The sequence below is a fragment of the Ciconia boyciana genome, chromosome 3 (assembly GCF_034638445.1).
Source record: "Ciconia boyciana chromosome 3, ASM3463844v1, whole genome shotgun sequence".
Taxonomy (NCBI): domain Eukaryota; kingdom Metazoa; phylum Chordata; class Aves; order Ciconiiformes; family Ciconiidae; genus Ciconia; species Ciconia boyciana.
Window position 1 is genome coordinate 3,924,928 of NC_132936.1, and position 23,313 is coordinate 3,948,240.

The 23,313-nt window shown below is 50.1% G+C and overlaps 1 protein-coding gene across 1 annotated transcript; it reads right to left on the reverse strand.

Moving 5' to 3' along the window:
• Positions 1–842: 842 nt before the first annotated feature.
• Positions 843–23,091, reverse strand: FAM167A (family with sequence similarity 167 member A). Its single transcript, XM_072857753.1, has 3 exons — positions 22,937–23,091; positions 13,872–14,422; positions 843–3,597 (listed from the first exon to the last, which is right to left on the reverse strand). Exons 2-3 carry the CDS (start codon positions 14,250–14,252, stop codon positions 3,334–3,336), a joined length of 645 nt encoding a protein of 214 aa, XP_072713854.1. The 5' UTR covers positions 14,253–14,422; positions 22,937–23,091; the 3' UTR covers positions 843–3,333.
• Positions 23,092–23,313: the final 222 nt, after the last annotated feature.

Sequence of the window (23,313 nt, forward strand, 5' to 3'; positions counted from 1 at the left end):
TGCTGAGTGGCTGTGGACAACCCTTGAATCAATGTCCAGGAGATTCCTGCTTCAAATAGATGGAGCAGCAGCCACCTCCACGATGCCGCTGGTGCTCCAGATGGAGATACCATGGCCTTGATTCGGTGGTCCACACATGTGGTTGCATTAAAGGGTATTTTCAGGATGAACCCCAGAAGCGTCAACCTTGGTTGCCACCAGCCTTTCTCTGCAGGCATCGTAGGTCACCTAGGAAAGGGGACGTGGCTCTAAGCCACTTGTATGAGCAGAGGAACCAACACTCGAGGGCATGAATCATCTGATTGCAGACAGCTGAGACCTGGTGGCTCCTTTCTGGGAATTTTGTGGTGGGAGCAGCGACCTGAACTCATGTTTCTCAAGGCCCACCCAACCTTTGGATGACTTGTTTTTTTTAAACAAAGTCTAGCAAAAATCAGACATACTTTTATTTGTTTTTCTTCCCTAACCTGATATATTTTTAAGTGCCTGGACCCGCTTTTGACTCAGTGGCTGACTAACAAAACAGCACCTAACATAAAAGAGTGTTTTGGTTTTTTTTTTTGGCTTTCTTTCCCATACATTTTTGTTCAAATATGTAATAAGTGTTCCCACCTTAATTTCTTCCCATCTCCTCCAGACTGCTGGAGCTGTAGGGGTGTCCCAGTGATGTGTATGGGTAGAGAAACCTGACCGGAAACCTTGCACACCTGTAAACCCTGAACACACCAGACTGGTGCTTCCCCGACTGCTCTCCCGGCAGAGCTGGAGCCACTGAACACAGTGAGAGACCAGAGGCAGAAGTCAATACAGACATAATTTTATAATTAAAAAATTGTGCATTTCAACGAACAGTTGGCAGTTATAACCATCCCCCATTCCCCTTAATGCAGAAAATACATGTCTGGAACCCAGACGTCTGATATTTCTAATGCCACATATAGTGACCTCCTAAGACTGTGCTTGTACTAACCTCCTGCATTCGGCTACCAGACAAGAGCCCAAAGGCAGGTCCACCCTATAGCTGACTCTAGCTGATCCTGGGGAGAACCAGTCCCCCTCTTCCAAGGCATTATTTTCACTGAAAAGTTGTCATTGCTATCTTTTGATCGAAAATGCCTCTGAAAATCAACATGTGGGACATGAATGGATTTATTTTTTTTTATTAAAAAAGTAAACAAAGAAAAATTTTAATGAGATTTTGTTTTTTTTTCTTTTTCAAGATGTCCACGGGGAAATAAGGCTATTTCTCTACTAGTAAACTGAACGGCATCGTGGCTGGTTGTCTTGTCCAGAGGCCAACTGACAGTCTGGCCACAATCCAATTAAACCTTCACTGCCTGGGCAGCACAAGATTCAGCACCCAGGCATGGCACTGATTAACTTACTGGTAGAGATAGAACTCCAGTGCCCAAAATACCTCCTTCCTTCGCAGAAAGAAATAATACTCAGTGAGCTTTGAAGTGGAGGGGGAGGCATCACCGAGGGGTTACGTACTATGGGAAATAGAGGACTGATCTCAGCTCTAGAGTCCCCTGCTAGTCCCCAGCCCCATGTGGCTATGAACCCCTTTGTGATGTTAATTTGTTCCTCCCATGGAGACCTGTGGAGGCACACAAGTTATTTGTCTTCTCTGCATTGACCTAAGCTCTCAGTCTTGAAGCCTCATTGCATCTTCCCAGGCATGGAAGAGTCTCATAGGCTTCTGGTTCACATCATGTTTGGGAACAAAGATGTGGGTCCACCACTCAGCCTCCTAAGAGAGGCATCCTGCGGGCTCACATGCACACACACAACAACTTATGCACGCACACAGCTTACAGACACAGTCAGGTACAGGCACGTCAACACAGCCGCACAGCTTTCAGCTCAGCGCTGGCTTGCATCTCTTGCTCGTCCCCAGGGCTTGGGCTGGTGCTGCGTGGACACAATGTTCACTCAGCTGCAGAGCTCTCTGCTTGGGCACGTGGCGGAGAGCAGAGTTGGGCTGGGGAGATGGGTTGAGAGATTGCACCGCTCTGACGTGGCCAGGAGAGATGGTGGCACAGGAGGGAGAGCCTAGAGGCACCCACACTCCCTCTAGACAGACTGTTTTGGATGCTAGGTGTCCCAGGATTGCCATGGATAGATCTCTTGAGTCCCTGCCCTGTCTGGACTACACCATGGGTGTCTCACGTACAGGCAGGTGTGCAGTGGTGTGCACCGAAAGGCAAGAAAATACAGCATCCATCTTACATACTGCCAAGCCGGGAGAGAATCCCATGTATTTGCTGCAGGTCCAAAGCTCACGGCAGCAATATTTCTCCCTTTAATTTTATAGTCACACTTTATGTTCATTACACAAAAGTCCCTTTTCTCCTCTTGAATTTCCTTTCTCTGATGGATGTGTGTTGCTACAGAGGATCCAGGATTTGCTGGTGCTGCTGTTGGGGGAACGTTAGCCTGGGGGTGATTTATCTGATATGAGATGTCTTGGGTGTAGGTTACCTCCTTTGCCTTACTGCTTGTGGGGGTAACCACACAGTGTCTTGTGGCCACTGCTGACAGCAAGATCAGGAACACGTATTGCTCTGGGTATAACTTCTAGGGCACACAGGTGACTTCTGGCTGGCTGGAGTCTCTATATAAATGTGTCCATGATCTGTCCATAATCTATACCACAGGCAAAATTAAGCTAGAGTACACTGGACTCAACAGAGCAAGTCAACAAACACATCTCACCACTTCTTAGAGCTGCATACCATTTAACCCACAGTCCCTCACCTGCTGGGAGGACTCCGTTCCACTGGAAATCATCTTCCTACCTGAAATAGCCCCAGGGACCCTGTGCTTGGGCCAGCAGAGGCTGAGGATTGATGCCCAAGGAGACATCCAGGGAGGAGAGTGACTCTGAAGAGACAGCTCTAGCCTGGCAGAAGGTAAAGGAGAAGGAAAAAGGGATTTTGCTTTGCTTTGTGGTTGGTCTTTGACACACACCCCTGTTGATTTCTGAGTACAAAGAGCCACACTGGAGCTGCGTCCTCTTAGTTACTTGTGGGGGGAAGAGAAGGAGAAGGGACTTTGCAAAGGAGCAGGCTAAGCGCACATGTTGGGTTCAGATGCTCTCCACGCTTCCTCCATGCAGGTCTTGTCTTCTCAACGAGCATCTCTGTGCCGTCTCAGTGCCCAGCTCTGCTGCTCTACCCTGCCACCAAGACCAGCTGTGGGTTCCCTGTTTGCTCCTGTTCCCTCTGCCCCTCTTTGGCCTTTTTTCGCCCAGCCATCAGGCGGAGAGAACCCTGGCACTGCCCAGTCCTCTCTCTCTTTCTCCCCCATCCTTCCCTCTTCTTCCCCCCTTCAGCACAGCGAGAACCGGCGGGAGTTGATGTTCATCTTGGTGACCCCAATGAGCTTGAGTGGCGTGGAGAGGCTGAAGGAGCTCACGAGGGGGAAGTCGCAGAAGAGGTCGGAGAGCTCATCCCTCTCCTCCAGCTCGTACGTGGCATCGTTGAGCATGCGCTGGTGCAGGTGGCAGGTCTGCTCGATCTTCAGCTTGTTGATGTCGCTGCGAAGGCGCATGAGCTGCCTCGCCAGCTGCTGGTCCTGCAGGCGCATTTCTGCCTGAAACACAAGACGGAGGGTGGGGAGGGAAGAGGGGATGGGCAAGGGCACAGCAAATTTGCTCATCATGCTGCAACCTGCTAGAGGCTGCACCAAATCATAGGAAATGTAACTCATCTAGAGATGCTACCCCACTGCAAAGAATTAGGAGGGAGATGGGGGTCTTCCAAGCCAGCAATGCATCCCAGTCAAATACCAGCTCAGGATGGTGAATTTTTAGCGTTCAGGAAGTCTGTGCCTGCTCAGGTTTTCAGGAGCACCAGGAAACTGGAATTAAAGCCAGCCTTGCCAAGGCTATTAGCTTAGGTATCCATCAGCGCAGGCTTCATAGCCTCCATCTCAACCTTAAGCAAAGCCCAAATTAATTTTGTTCATAAGGGAGCAGCCACAGTGAGAAGTAGCAATTAGAGGTGGAAAGGACCAATTAAAACAACCCCAGAGAACCGATCCCCAAATACTTGGCCCGGGTTTCCAGCCTGCATAAATCAGGGCTGGTTCACAACAGCTGGGAACATGGCCCTCCACACCCCCCATGGCTCATCTCGCCGATTTGAAGTGACTCTCAGGATGGAACCTCCATGTTTTCCCACAGGAGAGAGAACAACTATCCCGCAGGCTAATGAGCTACGTGTTTTGGAGGTTTTTTCCTCCCCTGGCACCTAACTTCAGAAGGTGGAAGATTCAGAAGTGATGAAAGAAAAGAGCTTTTTTTGGTTTTTTTTTAAATTCCAATTTATAATTAAGCAGAAAATTTATTGCCACAGGATATTGGGGGTGGTGAAGGAAGGATGCAAACACTTGGTGCAAGAATCAGCCTTTGTCTGGGGAACAGAAGCAGGCAGAGCTAGAACAGCAGATGCCAAGAAGACAATCCCCACATCTCACCTCACATCCCTCCTCACAGAAAAGCAACAAACCGCAAGCAACAAAGAAAAGACAGTGGTGGGAGAGAAGTCGAACAACTCAGCAAACCTTGCTGCTTAATCTCTCTGTAACTACTGGAGAAAAGGAGGGAGCAAAACTGGCTGGAAAACAGTCCTACATGTGCCCCGATGCGATGTCCTGCCTCTTTCCCTGGTGTTGCCTCCATCACAGGACATGAACTGGCAGTGGAAGGAGCACCTTGGTACCAAGGCTTCTGGTTTTGTTTTGTTTGCATTTTTTTTTTTCCCTCTCAATATCTCCCTGGGTATGTGCTGTCCTTATCGACTTCTCAGTGCGTGAGACAATGCCCTGAGCTCATCTCCAGCTGCACTGTGGAGCTGCCCTGACCCCAAATCCATCCTTTACCTGGCTCCTTTCACAGAATCACAGAATCACAGAATCGTATAGGTTGGAAAAGACCTTTAAGATCATCGAGTCCAACCGTAAACCTAACACTACCAAGACCACCCCTACACCATGTCCCTAAGCACCTCATCCAAATGTCTTTTAAATACCTCCAGGGATGGCAACTCAACCACTTCCCTGGGCAGCCTGTCCCAATGCTTGATAACCCTTTCAGTGAAGTAAAATTTCCTAATATCCAGTCTAAACCTCCCCTGGTGCAACTTGAGGCCATTTCCTCTTGTCCTATCACTTGTTACCTGGGAGAAGAGACCGACCCCCACCTCTCTACACCCTCCTTTCAGGCAGTTGTAGAGAGCGATGAGGTCTCCCCTCAGCCTCCTGTTCTCCAGGCTAAACAACCCCAGTTGCTAGATGCAACCCCAACCTCATCACACTTGTGCTCCAGACCCTTCCCCAGCTCCGTTGCCCTTCTCTGGACACGCTCCAGCCCCTCAATGTCTCTCTTGGAGTGAGGGGCCCAAAACTGAACACAGCATTCGAGGTGCGGCCTCACCAGTGCCGAGTACAGGGGCACGATCACTGCCCTAGTCCTGCTGGCCACACTATTTCTGATACAAGCCAGGATGCCATTGGCTTTCTTGGCCACCTGGGCACAAATTGCATCACTTTGATTTGCATCACTAGTTTCTTGGCTCCCTGTGGTTTGAACGAGCTCAGAAACAGACCCAGACTACATCTACAGCAATACATTAGTGCATTGCAACAAAGTCTCTCCACTTGATTGCAAGCAAGGTCCTGGCACCGTTTGAGGTGAGGCCAGCTCTCACGCTCCCAAGCAATTCCCCATAGGCACTCTTCAGGAGTTAAGGCAGTGGGATGCATCCTCAGTAGGCATTTGGGATACAGCCACCTTGTCTGGATTTTAACAGCATGGACGTGGCCAGACCATACAGTTTGCCTCCAGGCCTGAAAATCAACTGTTTAGTTTACAGGTCCAGATGTAGCTCTGGGGTGGGGGGTAAATTTATTCCTGATCTGGTGGCTCATACATGAAGCTGCAGCAGGGAAAGGAGGAGGGAAAATTCCCTTCAAGAGGCTCCACAGGTGGCCCTGGTATTTCTACATGAGATCTTTCCCATGCCTGATGCATGGGCTGCTGCAACAAGGCCTTCAGCCAGAGCAGCCTTGGGGTTGCTCTAGCTTGCGGCACAATCCCTCCTTCTCCAGGCAATGCCTCCAAAGACGTCAGGATTGCCCCTTGCAGCATTGCCAGTCTCACAGCAAGGTGAAGCAGCCACCTTAGGAGGTTGAAGGGTTTGGAGGGAAGCCTGGCTCTGCTCCAGCTGTTTTCTGCAGCTGTTGGGAAGCCCTTTGCAATGCTGTGCTCAGAGCCTAAGCTGAGAGCTGGCATGAGTATAAGGAAAGTTAATCCAAGCCAAGCAAGGCTTTTCTCACTCTGGCACCATGGAGGACCTTGCCTGATGCTCTTAGCTAGCAATTGGACTCCAGCTTGGTTGCCTGTGCATACAAATCTCAGAGTGAATCTCTCTCTTTGTCTCTCATGAAATCTGGCAGGGTTGTAGCCATCTACCTTCTTCAAAAAAACACTGTTTCCTTGCAGACCTCATAGCCTGTGCCCCCAGCAGAGTAATGCCACTCGGCAGGTTTTTCTTCTCCCACGTGAGTTGCAATGAAAAAAAAATCATTTTGTTGATATTTTTCCCTGTTTCACAATGAATGCTGCAACTTGACATTTTATCAGGAAGGCAATTGTGGGCATTATTGGACTGACCCTTGGTCATTCTTTCTTGACAGTTTATCAAGCTACATAAGGAATGTCAACAAATGCTTTCATTAAATGCTTTGAGGAATGTAAAAAAACCCAAACAAACCCAAAAAGGGTTTAAAATGGCCTCTAAAATTACGAGGCTATTGTGGAGAGGGATGTGAGTTGGAAATTGCTATTTTTCCCTTGCAAGCCAGCTTTCCACTTTTTGACCGGTTCTTGCTTTTGAGGAACCAGACTCTTCCACAGCCAAGTGGCCTGTAGGGTGGAGGCAACGTGGCATGGGGCAAACCCACCACCCATCTACATTGATCACCGAGGCTGTGACACCATCTTAGACACAGCCTTGCCTGGCTGTGCTCTGGGGCTGAACAGGGAAGCAAGGGTGACCTGTCAGACGTGCACCATTAGCCAGGGCTGTCCCAGGGGGATAAAGCCCTCTTCTGCCCTCCGGGAAAGAAAGGTAGATGGGTGAGGAACAAAGCCTGGCAATGGTTGACTAAAGGATGACATGCACAACGAGGAGATGGCACAGGGGATGAGGGCTGTCACCGCTGTGCCCCTTGGGAGACCCCCTCGGCTTCTCGAGGGCTCAGGAGTGCCTTGCATGGTGATAGGTCCCATGGAGGCAGGTCCATGGGGTGATGGCTGGGTGGGGACCAGAGCACTAAAGGCCCCACCATGGGCAGGAAGGGTGGGCTGCTCTGCAGGGCACAGCCTCTCTTGCTCCTCCTGCTCATCGCCAAGACTTGGCTTGAGATGCAAACACCCTGCCCTCCCTCCATGGACTTATCCCGTCAAACCTTGCTTTGTTCAAAACCAGTCAGAATATTAGCAGAATTTGGGTCTGAACCCAGAAATCCCCATTCTCCTTCTCTTTCCCAGCAGTTCCTCATGAGTACTAGAAACATTCAATCCATCCCATGCTGAGGACCAAACAGTCTCTAGAAATGATTAATGATCTCTTTTTAAAAGGAGCACTGTCGGGTCAGCAAAACTCCACAAAGCTTCCTGGAAAGAAATCATGGCATTACAGGGGCCACATCATGGGAAACCGTGGGTTTTTGGTTTACACAGTTCACCCACAGGGCCAGTCACCACAGTGTAACTCAACGCACCACTTCATCTGTGTGGGACGACCGCATGATCCCACACACTCTGTGCAATGTCCTGGAGAAACCCATGGGGAGCACTCAGCAGAAGCCATGCATTTTGCTTCCTTCGAGTCTCACATGCCGAATGCAGGAACAGCCTCAGGTATGTCTTGCTCAGAGACAAACCACACACAAACCACTTTTTAACACACTTTGCCTCTTTCTGCATGCCCAGCTCCAACAGGCAAAGAGCTACCTTTCATCTGCATGGTTGGAGCACACTGTTGGGATGGACAAGCTGCTGGTTTGATCTTCCCTGGGTGGAAGGGGGAACCAAACCCAGGTCCTTCCTGGCAGAGGAGCGACTGCAGCTCCCAGGCTGAATCACAAAGCTGGACCACAGAGGCCCAAAGTCTTAGGAACCCAGGAAGGATTTTCTGTTTGGATTGAGCCTCAGAGTCTCCCAGGGATGTTTAATATGGGGGAGGGAGAGAAAGTTTTGGATGCATCCTTGCCTGGTGTCCAGTCTAGGTGGCTTAGCCCAAATAGGTAGAAGTAGCTCAGAGTGTTGCCTTGACTTGTCTTCAAGTTTGCCTTAACCCTATGGTCACAGAGAGGAAGACCAATAATGTTCCCATTGCCAGCGGTCCATCTCCCTGCGTTGTTAAGGGGGGATGTATCAGCAGAAAGAACCTCATGGCATGGAGGTGTGGAGCTCCTTGGGACCTTCTCCCAAAAGAGGAGTGACCCATGGACAGCATCCCAGTTTGTGGCCCATAAAGCTCAGGGTGATGTCTGTGGAGAAGTGGCTGCTCCCATGGAGCTAGTCCTTTTTATTTCCAAAAGATGAAAAGGAACTTAAATGTAAACTGGTGCTTTCCTAACTGAGTGCAGCCACTTGAATTCAAGCATGGAGAAGCACAGGCCAGTTATTAGACCCTTGCCAAACACTTCAGAGAAGTCAGTTAAGTCTGTGTTTTGGTTTGAGGCTTCATCTACAAAGATGCTCAGATGCCACCCTGCCATGGCTAATTTTAGGTGCTCACGCCCTTGTGGTGCAACCCACAGCCCCACACGAGGTATCTAATCTCCTTCTGCAGTGCCTGGGAGTTACACACCAACAAAGTCCAGGATACCTTTGCCAGCTGACACATGCAGACCCTGACGTGGGTCCCAAATCTCACACTTCTTCAGTGTTGAGTTTAGTCTGTCTTGACTCCTTCAGAATTAATCGTATTGCCGTTCCTGAGGGAGGTAGTTACCTCTGCTTTTTGTTAAATTAAAGGGTGCTAAAATGCTTCCAGGATTAGGAATGTTGTACCTAGCAGAAAGCTCACTGCCAGAGGAAAAGCCTGGCAGCTTAGCATCTGAGTGAGGTAAACAGAGGGACATCTCAGTGGACTTGCATGTGGGCTTACACAGGAGAAGAGCACATCATTTCTCAGAGCTGCAGTTACATCTCTGCTATGTTGTATCCTACGTGGGTCCTGTTGTGTGATAACTCCTAAACTGTGCCACTGTTCTAGCAATTTAACAGTAGAGATGACCCGGCTCTGGTGCCTGTGCCCATGACCTTTCACTACTTTAAATAAAAATACAGAAAAATCCTTCCTGGACCTGCTATGCAGCAGAGGACTCCCAATGCAGGCCAATATCCATCACCATATCCATGCTCTGGGCTCCTCCTCCTCTCCACTTCTGAACAACCACAGAGTGATCTGCAATGAGGCTCATGTCAACACTGCTTTGGTGGCGCATCATTGTTTAAATTCACTTAAGTACTTGTTCAGCCAATATCAGTAACCCAAATAGAGATAATAGCGGTTAATGTTTAATAATAGATGTCTGACCAACAGGACATAGGTGTTTTATGATTTCCCAGGAGAGAGCATCAGACATTTGTGTCCCTTTTCAAGAGTCTTTCCTGCATTCTGGCTCACACACCTCAGATTTCAGTGCCAAACATTGGTGAATTTGAGATGGAAAATGTATTTTCCTACTGGGACGAAGTCAGGACTGTCCTAAGATGTCCCAGTTCATAGCAGAGTTTTGTTCTTTAACCACATTTAGGAGGAAGAGGACTTTGAGGGCTTAATTTTAGAACTTGTAAAACCTGACAAATTTCAAAAACAAAGAAGAAAATACAGTCTGACCACTGTGATCCTGGGGTCTGTCACCATGCCCTGGCTGTTAGGGCTCTACTTTCAGCATTGATGAAGAGCAGCCACACTTGACAGGGCAAAGGCAAACACGAGGGCAAAGAAGAGGCAGGAGGAGTTGGGGAGAGAAATGTTCCAGCCCCGGGGTGGTTCAGCACATGCTGAGTGCTGCAATTTGCTCGTACACCTACACAGAGCCTCTCAGCGCAAAAACAAGAGCAGGAGTTTGCATGTCTGAATAAATCACCTTCTCTGGGCCAGATTCTCAGCAGGTCCCAGCTGACACGGCTGGCTGGAGCTCAGTGGGCATATGTCAGTCCTATAAACCAGGGCGAGGACTTGATGTGCAGAATCAGGTCCTGGGAGAGGTCATGTGGGGTGAAAGACCAAGAACAGCAGATACACAGTAAGACCTTGGGCTTGTCCTTCACTTCTGAACATGAGGAGCCTGAACCTGGCTGAACCTGAACCAGAGCAGACTCTGGACACACGGAGGCAAATTTCTTGCAGTGTTGGATGACCCCTTTTGTGTGAACTGGGAGTAATGCTTCAAATTTTACAGGTAACTTTAATTTTAAAGCTGGGCACTCCTGGACTGTCACTTGACCAAGCACCACCAATGCTGTGGCCCATTTTGTAGCACCATGGCCAAGGAGAAGTTTGGGCATATAGGTACTACTAAATTCACTTTGCTGCCTCTACTGGTTTTGGCTGGGATAGAGTTAATTCCAAAACTGGGTGGTCTCATACAAATTGCCTGTTGGGAACAGTCCCTCACATGTGCAAACTCCTGAAGCTCTAGCTGTTTGGCAGGGTGCTAGCTGGTACAAGCCAAAACCATGCTGGGGCCATGCTATTGAAATAACGCAGCCTAAACACACTGGTAGCTGTGATGAGGGTTGCACAGAGTGGGTGATGGAGCTGCATGCCTGCATCATTGCATTTCATTCAGTAAGGACATGGGCTGGTGTCCTTCTTTGCTGGGTAGAAATCTCCACATACACCAGCTTTTGCCCTTTCATTGGATAGATTAATCCTACATACTCTAAATTGACTTCTCATGAAGGACGGTGTAGAGTGGAGGAGAATTCACCCTGCAGCAGAGGACAGCGTGGTGGAGGCAGATTTCACCCCAGCTGGGACTACTGGATCATTTTTGGATGATCTTCAGAAAGCTGCCTGGGATATTCACACTTGCTTGGGTGGGTTGCATGGTGCTCCCAGGTCTATGGTCTCCTACGTTAAACCAGACCAGAAAGATTGATTGCCACTTAGGGTGACCTTACCCAAGGTGTGGGTTGCTGGCTGCCTCGAGCAGGGTGCTGTCTGAGGGATGCTGCTCTTTCTGGCTTTGGCTCCTGCCTTAAGTAAATGTAGAAACTTAGACATAACCATATCCTGCTCTGAAGCCTTCCCGTTTGCTTTACTATCACAACATGGGGGTAAACAAGGAAAAATCTTGGCTGTGTTGGGATGTGTGGAAGCTTGTTTGTTTATTTGAAAAGAATCTGGGTTTCACCCTCAAAATGTAACACGAAATGCATCTTTTTGTTCCAGCATGCGATGGCCTCGCTGCATTCTCACTGTTCGCTGGCAGCTCTTATCCAACAATAGTGCCTCCAACATAGCTATTTAGCTGTGTGGTCAGTCAAATACATGCTCTCTTTTGGGGAAATTGTTCTAAATTACATGAGTCACTTCCAGATCCAGCAAAGACTGGTATAATTAAGAGGCAGGAAAATGGAAAGTGAGGGACAATTAGGGTTTGCCTTGACCTTTTTCCTCTTTTAACTTAAACTTTGAGTTTTCATCAGATGGTGGTTTATATACCACACCCCAGTCTAAAGGGTAGAATTGGACTCTGAGACAATTTATACTTCCATAATGGGCAGAAACTGAAAGAACAAATCAAACCTTTTAAAATCCGGGGCTCTGAGAAGGAAAATCTGCTTCTTCCTGTCTTTGGGCACCTTGAGACTTGGGTTTTACATCAAGTGCACTGTGAATTTAAGATTGCATCACAGATGCAAGCACAGACCCAGATTCAGGTCTCAGATCAGGAGCTGAGATTCTCCAGAGCACTAAGTGATTGTAGGAGATCAGCTCAAAACTCTTCGTAATAGCCCTCGATTCCTGAAAGCACTGCACTTGCCTTGTGAAAGCCATGGTCCTGAGAAACATCTCAGACACCAAAACTGTGACATCCAGAACCACCTCTGTAACTTCTCTAGACATCAATCTAGCTGGGCAAATACAGCAAGAGCAACAAAAAGTTGGCAAATAAAAATTCTCTGGCGCAAAAGTCACAGAGAACTTTTAAAAGCTATTATTCATTGTTGTGCATGAGAAGTTTTCCTCAAAGGCTTTCAGTGCTTATCAAAAGCAACAGGAACACAGGATTTTGCACAGGAATTTGCACAGGAGCATTTTCACAAGTGCATCTGAACTGCAAGTGATGTCCCAGCTCCCTGGGACCCTGCTGAAAATATTTCTTCTGTCAATACAATTGCAAATGCTGGTGGGACTCACAGGCAAACTTCCAATTAGGCAACAGAAACAAAGCCACGTGACATCAGTTGTTTCCAGTCATGTGGGCCAAATAATAAAGATTTTCCATTCCAGTGAGGAGAAGGAAAGGATCACTGGAAGTGTGGTCTTGGTGTCTGCTTGCTCCTACACTTGTGAAGAGCACCGGGGCCCGTTCTCCAGCCCTGAAAACAGCTGCCGAAATCTGGTCATGTCCATCCTATTGACCTTCTGTGGCCTCCAGAAAAGATGTGCTGCATCCACACTTCCTCCTGGGAATTATCCCCAGGCTGTACTGACTCCTGAGCTGGGTTCGGAGCTACTTAGGTCAGCACTAGTTGGCCCAGGCCAAATTTGTGCCAAAGACCATGATAGCAACACAATATATAAAAGATGAGCTTCCAGCACCCATGCCCTGGGTCTGTGTATTTCCCTAGCATAGATGTAGCATTTTTGTCTTGTTTTCCTCTCTGTGAAACTACCGGTTCATAACTACCAGAAATAAACATATGTGAAAGAGAGGGCCCAAGGCTGGGATGGGAGGATGACAGAAATGTGGACTGGCTTCTAATGAAGCAGGAGCCAACAGACAATGAACCTGTAAGAGCTGGATGAGGAGGGGTCTGAGATAAGGGTCTGGCATCATGCATACAGCAGAAAAAGGAATATTATTCATTAGATATTACATGGTCAGAACAAGGAGTTTCCACAACAGTTTGAAACAAAAGGAAGCACTTGGTCTCACGGTGCAGAAATGACTTGGGGGAAGCAGGTTACCACGAGACCTTATAGAGAGTCATGAGTTAAAAAAAAAAAGAAAAGGGAGAATTAGGCCAACACTTGGAGGTTAGATCTGCTAATGCATGTTAAATGCAGCGGTCAGCATACAACCTCCCTCTGGGGGAGTTCCTAAACCACCGACAGCCACAGGCTGCAAGGGCAGATCCAGGGGATGGATCTAGTCACGCTTCCTTGCTACGGCCCTGACGAAGCACCCCTTCATGATGCCCATCAGAGAAGGGCTATCGCACCAGCAGTGACCATGTATTCATGGTGTGCTCATACCTACTGTATTCATCTGAGTGTTGAGATATAATTACAGAAGCAGGGGCGGGGGCAAACTGCTAAAAAGTCCTAACCAGTGCAAGCTACCATATTTCCCCAGCCTGCTGGATGCCAGCAGGGATGCTGAGATGGACTCAGCTCCTTCTCTGAGGTTATGGGTGCTCTGACATTTGCCTTTTCCCTTCTCTCGGCTGCTCTTGCTCCCACCAGCTACAGAAAATGCAATGATTGATTGTTGCCTTTTCACCTGAGGCTGAAGGCAGGTAGGAACAAGGAGTCGCTTGTTACCTCATTCTTTTTTTTTTCCTCCTCTTGAAAAAGTGTGCTATCTAACAGGGACAGGAAACCACTTACCAGTTCCTTCCTGAGCCACGTCAAAGCTTCGTCGATGCTCTCAAAGCCACCTATTCTCCCTGAGGTAAGAGTCACCTTGTCCTGGGCAGGGGTCCCATTGAGATGCAGCTGCACCTTCCTCAAGGGGACAGTCTCCCCTGTGGCCTTTTTGGCCTCGGTCACCTCCTCCTCCTCCTCCTCTCCTGCCGGCTGGGGGCTTTTCCATGCCTGCTCCTCCAGCTTCGCCTTCCACTCCAAGTAGGATGGGCGCCTGGTCTCCAGTCTCAGCTTCTCTGTCAATGCCTTGAGGCTCCTCAGGTGGTCATCAGGAGGAGCAGCACCTCCAGAGCCAGCATCTGTGCTGTCCAGTGCCTCTTCTATTTGGATTTTGGGTAGAGACATCCTCTTTGGGAGTCAAATGGCATAGGGGTGTGCTGCAAAGGGCCAGGGATGGAGGTGGGAAACTCTCAAGGCTGGACCAGCTCCTGCAGCGTGCCAAACACAGCCCCTTGTAGGACAGCTGGGGTGGTGGTGGCTCCCGCTCATGCACCACGCTGGCCCTGGATGAACACCTGGAAGAAAAGCAGATGGTCGGTTTCCAGTTTGAGAAGGAAAAGTGAGCGAGAAGGGAGAGACGGCTCCTGCTGCAATGGAGGGAGCGAGGGCTTTGGGTGAGGCATGGTGCCAAAGTGCTCTTGGGGAGTGTTACCTCACCTGAGCTATCTGACTGCTTTTGGGGCAGGAACAGACAGGCTCTGGCTTTTAGGGAAGCTCTGGTTACCTACATCTCCTGTCTTGACTCAAGGGGCCATGAAAGGGTTGTCAAGGAGGACAAGACACATTCACAGACCCCCCTCTGGAGCTATATCACACAACCCAATGTCCTCTGGAGACAGCAATGGCTGTTGCTGGGGGTCGGGGTGTCTATGTGCGCTGTTTTGCTGATTTCCTGGCTGGCAAACCTACATCTTCCCACTTGGGCAAAACAGGACCAGTTGAAGTAAGACAACCCAAACTTCTCCCAAGAGTTTGAGCCAAAAGGAAAGCTGGGAAAAAGTGGCTTCCCCCCCCCCCCCCAGTTTTACAGATTTGTGTTTAGGTCTAGGTTTGCTAAAGATGCCCAATCTGCAGCCAATTCAGCTCCCTCCTGTCCAGCAGACTCAGGGCAGGGGCATGGTCCCCAGCCAAGTGTGAGAGTAACTGGGGTGCTGGCATGGCTTGGGTTCAGATGCCTGCGCCCAGGGAGACTTGTGGTTTCCATCACTGGACACATCCAGTCTCGCCACTGGGAATGCTCCTAATGGTCACCTTGAAAACATTCTGATGGAGGACTAGCACAGAGTCCTGGGAAAACTCCTAGCTCCTCCTGCCAAAGCTGGGGCTACCAAACCTGCCTCCGTGGGACCTGGTGGGCCAGAGGACTCTAACAACTGCACAAGAGTTAAGCTCAGGCAGCTTCTGCATTCCTTTGATGGTAGGATCAGATAAGAGACTTTCTCAAGTTCATATGCTCATCTGTGGCTGAGCTAGGAATAGATCCAGAGCTCTCATCTACACGTTGAACACAAAACAAAACACTTCTTTGCCTGCCTGGTAACATGCTTGGAAAGACCAGCCAGGACATATGCAGCTTTCTATCTGGATGCACTAAACCACAGCCATAGGAGTTACTCAGCCATTCTTTTCCCTGCTGTTTGCGCCCACAAAGACATGTGTAACTCTGAAATCCAGACCATAATTATGCCTCTCGAACCTTTTCAGTAAGAAGATTCAATTTAAAATAAACACCAACGGAGAGCAAGATGTATCCCACAATTGGGTACAGGCACATGAGCTGAACGAGGAGTTGATAATATACACACAGACAGTCTGGGGGTGGAGAATTAGTCATGTTGCGGTCTTGTTCCTGCTCCTATTTATGTTAATGAGAGTTTTACGGTGAGCGGGAGCAAACACAGATACTATATCAGGTTGAAGCCAACAGCTCTCATGCCTGGAGCAGCAATAATTTTCCTTCTTCTGTTGAAAAAATAGATTGTATGGAGGGGAAAGCAGAGGGCTGCCCTGTCAGAGAGTCGGGTCCTGCACCAGCTCTTGCATGGATGCTCTGCAGAGCTGAGGGCATGACGATGAATTTCACTTGCCTCCAGCTCCAGCCCGCTATAATCAATAAAGAGAAACACCTAACGACTTTAAAGACCTCACTTCTGAGCTTTTTTTCTGTCCATTGAGATGCAGATTGCTAGGGGTGGCCAAAACCAGCAGCTCAATAGTCTGCTGCAGCTCCGCACTGGGCTACTGGATTAGGTAACCCCTAGCAAAGACAATATTTTTATAGTAAGGCTACTTTTCTGAATGCCACAGCTACAAGTCAGAGCCCCCACAAACTCTTTCGTCTTGTGTCTTCAGCATGTATAAAATCCTCAGGGAAAGGTGGGAAAGGCCCTTGCTATTTGAGCCCTGGTACAGCTCAGTTAGCATTTACAGCATTGGACCATGAAAACAGGACAGCAGTTTGGAGCCTCCCCTTTGTCACGACCCCGCTGCCATCTCCCCCTCCCCGTCACTACCTCCCGGCAGCTTTGGAGGGATTTGATTTTTCTACCCTAAAAGGGGCATTGAACCAACCCATCCTTCACCTCCTCCCCGGTGCAACACAAAACTTCTCATTCACCCTGTAGGGGCACCCCCTGTTCCCCAGCCTGTACAAACTCAAAAATGACAGAAAGGAGCCACCTCTAATTTCCTATCAATATCCTGGACTTGGGTCAAAGACCTGCAGTAGGAAAAGAGATCTGAAAGTGGTAAGCGTGTGAAAAATTTCTGTGTGCGAGGCTGTAATACAAACCTGTTTGCTGCCTGAGAGCTACCTAATTCCCAGGAACAAACCTGGCCTCTGGATCAAATCAACAGAACTCTCCCAGTCTCCCTGCCCCAGGCTCAGTTTCCCCTTAGGCTGGCCTGTGCAAGGGAATTTAAGGGATTAACCCTTGATTTGTCTTCATTATCACACTTGCCAGGCTCAGGGCGTTCATGCCATGCCTAATTAGGGGTAACAGGAGTTCAGCACCAAAATGGGGTGAGGGTCTGCTCCCACCTCTGTAAGACCTTTTCCTCAGGGGTTTTCCCCTTCCCTTGCGTGAATCCTATCAATCCTGAAGGCACAAGGACACATGAGGTCACTGAGACAACAAAAAACCCTTTAATTTCTTCGTTGGGTTAGCTTTCTATCAGAGAAATCAGCTTAACTGACCTACCCTGCGAGCTGTAATGCAAAGGGATTAGCAGAAGCACACAACCAGGATGGAGAAATAACAGGACTGTCAAACTGGATTGGGCGTGACGTCCTACCACACCAAGACCCATGGAGCTGGCATGCCCTGAGGCTTGGCTTTTGCATGGTTGCAGGTCAGCAATGCAAATCCTGCCCTCTCCCACGCCAGACACACCTTGTGAAGCTCATGGGGTGTCCTATGCTCTAAGAAACCAGGTCCAGCGACACAATCTGCCACCACAACTTCCCACTGCAGCCATTCCTCCAACCCCGAAGCAGACGCAGAAGGCCTGTCCCCATCACACACCCTCAGACATCCCTCCCCATGCATTAGAGCGAGGGATCAGGAGACCCATGTGAACATCCCCTGACAAACCTGGTGTGATGGGGCATGTACTAGGAGGCACAGGGAGGTGTACAGGGTTGTGACAAAAGCTTTGTTTTATCATCACTGATGATGGATAACAATAAATTCAGATGCTGTTCGTGGTCAAAAGGGAGATGGCACAAAACAACGCTAGGCACAGCCTTTTACCCTGCGGGAGTTTTACGTGCCTGAGAAGTTTTATACGTCTGTACCTTCCCCATCTCTGTGCCCTGGTCAGCTTTGAACATGAGGCATTCACAAAGCAGCATTGGTTGGTATGTGCTAGCACAGGTACAGTCTGTTAAATTAAGGGCTGTAAATAAGAACACACAGTGCTTTGGAAGGTCACATGCTAGGGAGCAAGATGTCTAGGAGAAGAAAGAAAAAAAAGAAGGGGGAAACACTCAGGATGGAAATGAGAGGGGAAAAAGCAGAATAAATAAAACTATCAGCCAAGGCAGAGGTGTGGGGAGCAAATTATTCTGCTCTCTTCACTATTCCTGGTGGACTTCAGCTTACTGTAATACAATTTTTTATTGCAGAGGAGCAGCAGTGATTGTAAAAGTCTATATTACTTTGCTCATCTAGTCTCTGAGAAGAAAAAAGGGTCTCGGTATGAGATAAAGCCCAGGCCGAGGGAATTCCTTTTGCAGGATGAAGGGTTGCCTGCATAGCACTTCTGGCATGGGTTAAACAGGGTAGAGGTAATGTTTCAGCCTGTTAATGACCTTCGAAAAGCACTTCAGCCCTTTTTATGCCTCAATTTCCCTCTCACTGAGTAGGCAGTTCATGTAATTGGCCTTTAGGAAAAAAGCTCTGAGGATCTTCAGAGACGTACAGAGATTCACCTCTGATATCTTCAGGTCTCTCCATCTCATCCGGGTCCCCATGCTCTGACTATAATCAGTGCAGGGACACCCTCTATGATCCATGGAGTTTGGGGTGCAAATCCCCTGACTGTTTGCAAGGCATTTGCTCCAAGGGTTTGCATAGGTGTCACCCTGTGGACCATGCAGACATCCCTTGATCTCCTACGAAAGAAAACCCTGAATTGCACCTGCTAACTTCATAAATGAGCTCTGTAGATCCTAGTGAGTAAGGAGGACCCTGAGCCTGAAACAGCGGGCTGGAGAAATACCGAGGTGGAGCAAGAGGTGAGGGGACAGAGCCCGGTGTGCATACCCCGTGCAGGGAGAGCCGTGTTTGCTTTCCTTCTTGGCACAGCAAAAAGACGGGGACGGGGTGGGGATCCTGACCCCGCGGAGGTCTGCAGCAGGTTGGCAGCGGGGCAGCGAGGAGGAGATGCCTGTGCAAGGGGGTTGCCATAGCAATGGAGTAAGGGAGGACTCTGGCTGCTGCACGGTGGTGGATGGAGGCTCCAGAGCATCCTCCAGACAGCGGAGATGCCGAAGCCCCGGGCAGTGAATGAAGGGAGGAGAGACTCATCTGGGTCAACACTGCAGCTCCTTGGAGCTGGTGATTCCCTTTCAGGGAGGTTGTATGTGAATTGTGCCTTTCCCCATGCCAAAATGACTTTGCTCAGGAGAGGAGCTGCTGTGCCGTGTGGGCTTTGGTGAGCTGGGGCTCTTCCTCACCCTGGGGTTCCCTGCCACAGCCCCCCCAAAGAGCACGGCTGCTCTGCACAAGGCTCCTACAGAGTTGGACAGCAAATCACTCCTCTGGCCGTCCCACAGAGTCAGAGGAGAGCCAGATATTATCCAGGATTTGGACACCCGATCCCTTTCTGTAGCACCTGAAATCTTCTGCAGAAAACTGATCTGGTTCCCAAATGCCTTTCTTGCCTGTCCCAAAGTGACCTTCAGCCTTCCTCCCCCCAAAAAGAGAAGGCTCCAGCAACCTGAAGATCTGCCCGATCCTGAAGCCAGGACCCCCTCCAGGCAGAGGCCCCTGCTGAAATTGGTGCTGTCAGGAGCAGATGCTCTCTGCCTGCTCGGAATGGTTGGGGCAGGATGGAAGGGGGTCTGTCCATGCAAGGCTGGCGAGGTTATGGAAGAGTCCCCAGCCCTCAGTTGGTGCCCACTGGACCTAGTGGCCATGGAGACCTCCTGGCCACACTCATGTGGGCTGTGAGCTCGGCCTTTCTTCCAGGGGCAAGACAAAGACATCAAAGTGTCTAAGCTGGGCATCATAAGCATGAGCGCAGGTCTGGTGACTCTTCCTTAGACCCCCTTGCAGGGCTGCCCACGTTGGCTGTGTCCCTCCACACACACAGAGACCTGACTTCCAGCCTAACACATGACAAAAGCCCAGGGCTGAGTTTCCGTCCCCGGGTTGATCCAGAATGCAATGCCCTTGCAGGGGTTTGGAGAGGTGGTCACAGAGCTGCCCCACACAGTGGGCTGAGATACCCTGCGTAATGGGATCCTGAGTGCACCTGGATATTCCTGCCCATTTACTGCCATGAACAAGCCCCTAGAAGACCTCCCAGATAACTCAGCTGCTAAGGTCAGCAGCAGGGAAGCAGCCCTTCAGATGTAGACGTGGCATTCACAGATACACAGGGACAAGAAGGAAGAAATGGGGATTTCCATTCATGTATGACCTGGAGTAGGGTGAGGCTTCACCCTGGCACATCATTCTGCCCAAAAGACCCCCGGACAGACCCCCAAACAGTGCAATGAAGGGAGGAGGGGAGAGCAGTGGGTGACTGCAGCCAATCCACCAGCCGACAAGAGGAGCCAAGCAAAGTGCAGAGTTAACAGGGGAGCAATCTGCACTCCCTGCCCTAAGGTATTTCTCCCAGGCTGATCTCCAGCATCACTGGTAGAGTCAGAACCTGCTTCAATAAATACATCTGCCCCTTCCTGCCTAGCTGCATGTTGTCCCTCCTGCCTCCCCTGCACAAAATCAAGCAGGCTCCTTTCGAGGAAGCAGGACGGAGATTGCTGACTGCTTCAGATGGACCCTGGCAGCTCCATTTTCAGACCAGCTCAGCTCCCATCGATCGGCAGATTTCCAGCGGTCAGGGGGAAATCCTGCATGAAGATGGGCATTGCCAGATATTTGGCATTCCCGCAAACCGGTCTTCCAGTGAGTGGGAAGCATTTGCAAACTGGGAAGCAGGAGGGGGTCAATGCTCTCAGCCCATCAGCCAAAACCAGGTATAATTACTCTTAGAAGGAAAGGGATTAAGCAGCAGCAGCAAAGGCAAGTTTACACCCTCTTGGTGAAGACACCCTGCCCACCCTAGTTATCTTCTGGTAAGGCCTGTTGAGGTGAAGAGAGCCATGGATTTTGGGCAAGGATTGCTTCTCCATGCACTGCCCCAGGGTCCTAGCAGGTTCTGGGACCTAATCCTGGAGATGGCATACCTAACCTGTCCCCAGAGATGCCCCCGAAGGACCTGTGGTTTGGCAGAGCCACTTCCTTCCCTTATTTTCCCTGCTGCCACCCCACACACAGCCACGTTTCAGCCAGGAAAGAGCAGACAGAGCAGGCAGGGACCTCTGTGCCCGTGCAACCAGGGTAATGCGAAGGGCTGGGACTCCTTGGGAATGAGCCAGATCAGGCTGAGAAATGCTCTCTTCCCAGGAGACTGGCACAGGGAGTTATTTTTCCCTAAATGCAGCATGGAAGGCAGGAGGGTATGTTTTCAGAAAAAAACCTCTTTCCGGCTTTGCTGGGCTTCATTCTGCCCAGCACTGAGCTCACCCCCCGCAGAGAGAAATGCCAGGGCCAGTTCACACTCAAGACCCTGAGGCTCCCAGTTAAAGTGATCGGGGGAGCGGGGTCAGCCCCCCAGAGATCCCCTAATCCCCTTTGCATGCTCCCTGTCCCATCCAATTACCCGCCTTGGCCGCTGCCCGAGCAACGATCATACAGCCTCTGTACTCAGACCTGTCTTCTCCCAATGCTGAGCTGCACTTTGTTATTTAATATTATTCCAGGCGAGCTGGTTGCAAACAGACCCTCACTCCCTTCCCCCAGAAAGGCTACATTACCCTGAGGTTGCTTTTTTTTTTTTTTTTTTTTCCCCTGCAGTGTCTCTGCTACATTTTGCAAACACCTAATGGCTGCGGAGCTATTGCAAGCCCAGAGCCCGGGAGGTGCCGGATCCCTCCCATTCTGCTTCAGTTTTGTGTTGTACAGATCCCCCCATGAAGAGGTACCACTGCAATGGGCATTCGAAAGCAGAGGAGACCTGAGATGCAAATAACAGCAACAGCCCCAGTATGCTGAAATGATGGCTGGCAGAGAGAAAACCCATAGCAGCTAAAACAGGCTGTTCCCACTGAAAAGTGGGGAGTCCATAGGATACAGGGGATGAGCAGACAAAGCCGAGATAACATGGTACCAGCCAGACACAGGTCCTCACTGGAAACAAGGCACTTGGTTTTCATCCATTTTATCCCCCCCCCCCCTTCCACTGAGGTCCCTGATATAGAAAAGCTCCAAAAGGCAGAGCAGTGCCGAATAATACAGGAAAATAGGGAAGGGTCTCTTTAGCCCTGCACGGGTGCCCGTTGTGGGAGAGGTGTCAGTCTGCGTGGTCTGGAGAGGGTGCGGGCTGCACGATTCGGGTGGTGTGGGTGCAGAGGTGTGCATTGCACTGGGGTGCGCTGGCTGGGGTTGCACAAGCGCTTGTGCTGGGAGGGGCGTGGGCTGACGGTATTATTTTAGCAATTAGCCCCAAGCTATTATAAAGGGCTCTGAAGAAGTTCTGGGTGATTTCCCCCCCCCCCCCCCCGCCTCAGTGTTAACGTGAGCTGCAAGGGCCAGACCTGAGCAGGTGGAAACCCGCTCTGCTCAGCACACAGTGCCTGCTTCAAAAACCAAAGGTAGCTACGCCCTGTGAGGCCACCACGCTTTATCCCATTATGCCTGCACTGCACAAGCTGACAAACCTTTCCAGGGCTCTTGGAAATCTCGGGGAGGGGGCAGGGGGAGCAACAGGTGATCGTCCCAAAAACCTGGCCAGACTCTTCCCCGTTACACCCCAGCCAGTGCAGAAAAATCCCCCTGAAGGTGGTGAGTACCCCCACACCACTCCCAGCTGAGAGCAAAATCCACAAGCCTCATCGTTAAAGAAGGACTCAAACCCTGCCCTGATTTCCAGCCCGTCCCAATCACTGGGGAGCCACCGTGCCGGCCATCTCCAGGGGCTTTCAGCAAGGCAAGGCAGGAGATTGTGGCTGAGGGGGACACACAATGCAATCCCCCAGCCCCACCACATCGTAGCCTGCACACCAGACCCCAGTGCTGAACTTCACAGCGCATGGGGTCCCCATCGCTCCCACCCCGATGCTCCCCAGGGACCTGGTCCTTGCTGCTACCCCTTTCTGTGGGGCTGGAGAAGCCGGGGTCCCCTCCAGCACCGGGCGTCTCTCAGACAGCTCCTGACCTGGGTGCAACGGGGTGTCCCCAGGGTGGCTGTGCTCTCCCCCAGCCCCAGCATGGCCAAGCAAATGGGAGCAACAAACTTACCGGGGACCAAGTCAGAGGGAAGACCGCACGGACATCTTGGCTCCCTCCTTCCGCCTCGGGTCTCCAACTTGGTATTTGCAGAGCAGTGTCACCAGTGCCTTCAGGAGACTGTCTCATCCTCCTCTCTGTCTCGCTTCAGAAATCTGTGTGTGTGTTTTTTTTTTATTTAAGGGACTTTTTTTTTTTTTTTCCCCAGCGGTTGCGTCAGGCCTGTTGCCTGGAGACAGGCGAGCTATTCCAGTTTGAGCTTTTCAGTCCAGATTTCCTCTCTCTCTTTCATTCATACCACCAAGCCCTGAACCTACCTCCCACCAAGCAATAACCCTGGAGAGACCTGAAAGGGAGGAGCTGCACAGCCTGGGTCCTAAACATCCTCC

Coding starts and splice junctions, on each gene's coding strand:
- FAM167A (XM_072857753.1), bottom strand. CDS start 14,252: ATGTCTCTACCCAAAATCCAAATAGAAGAGGCACTGGACAGCACAGAT. Junction 3,598..13,871: donor CGTGGCTCAGGAAGGAACTG/GTAAGTGGTTTC, acceptor CTTGTGTTTCAG/GCAGAAATGCGCCTGCAGGA.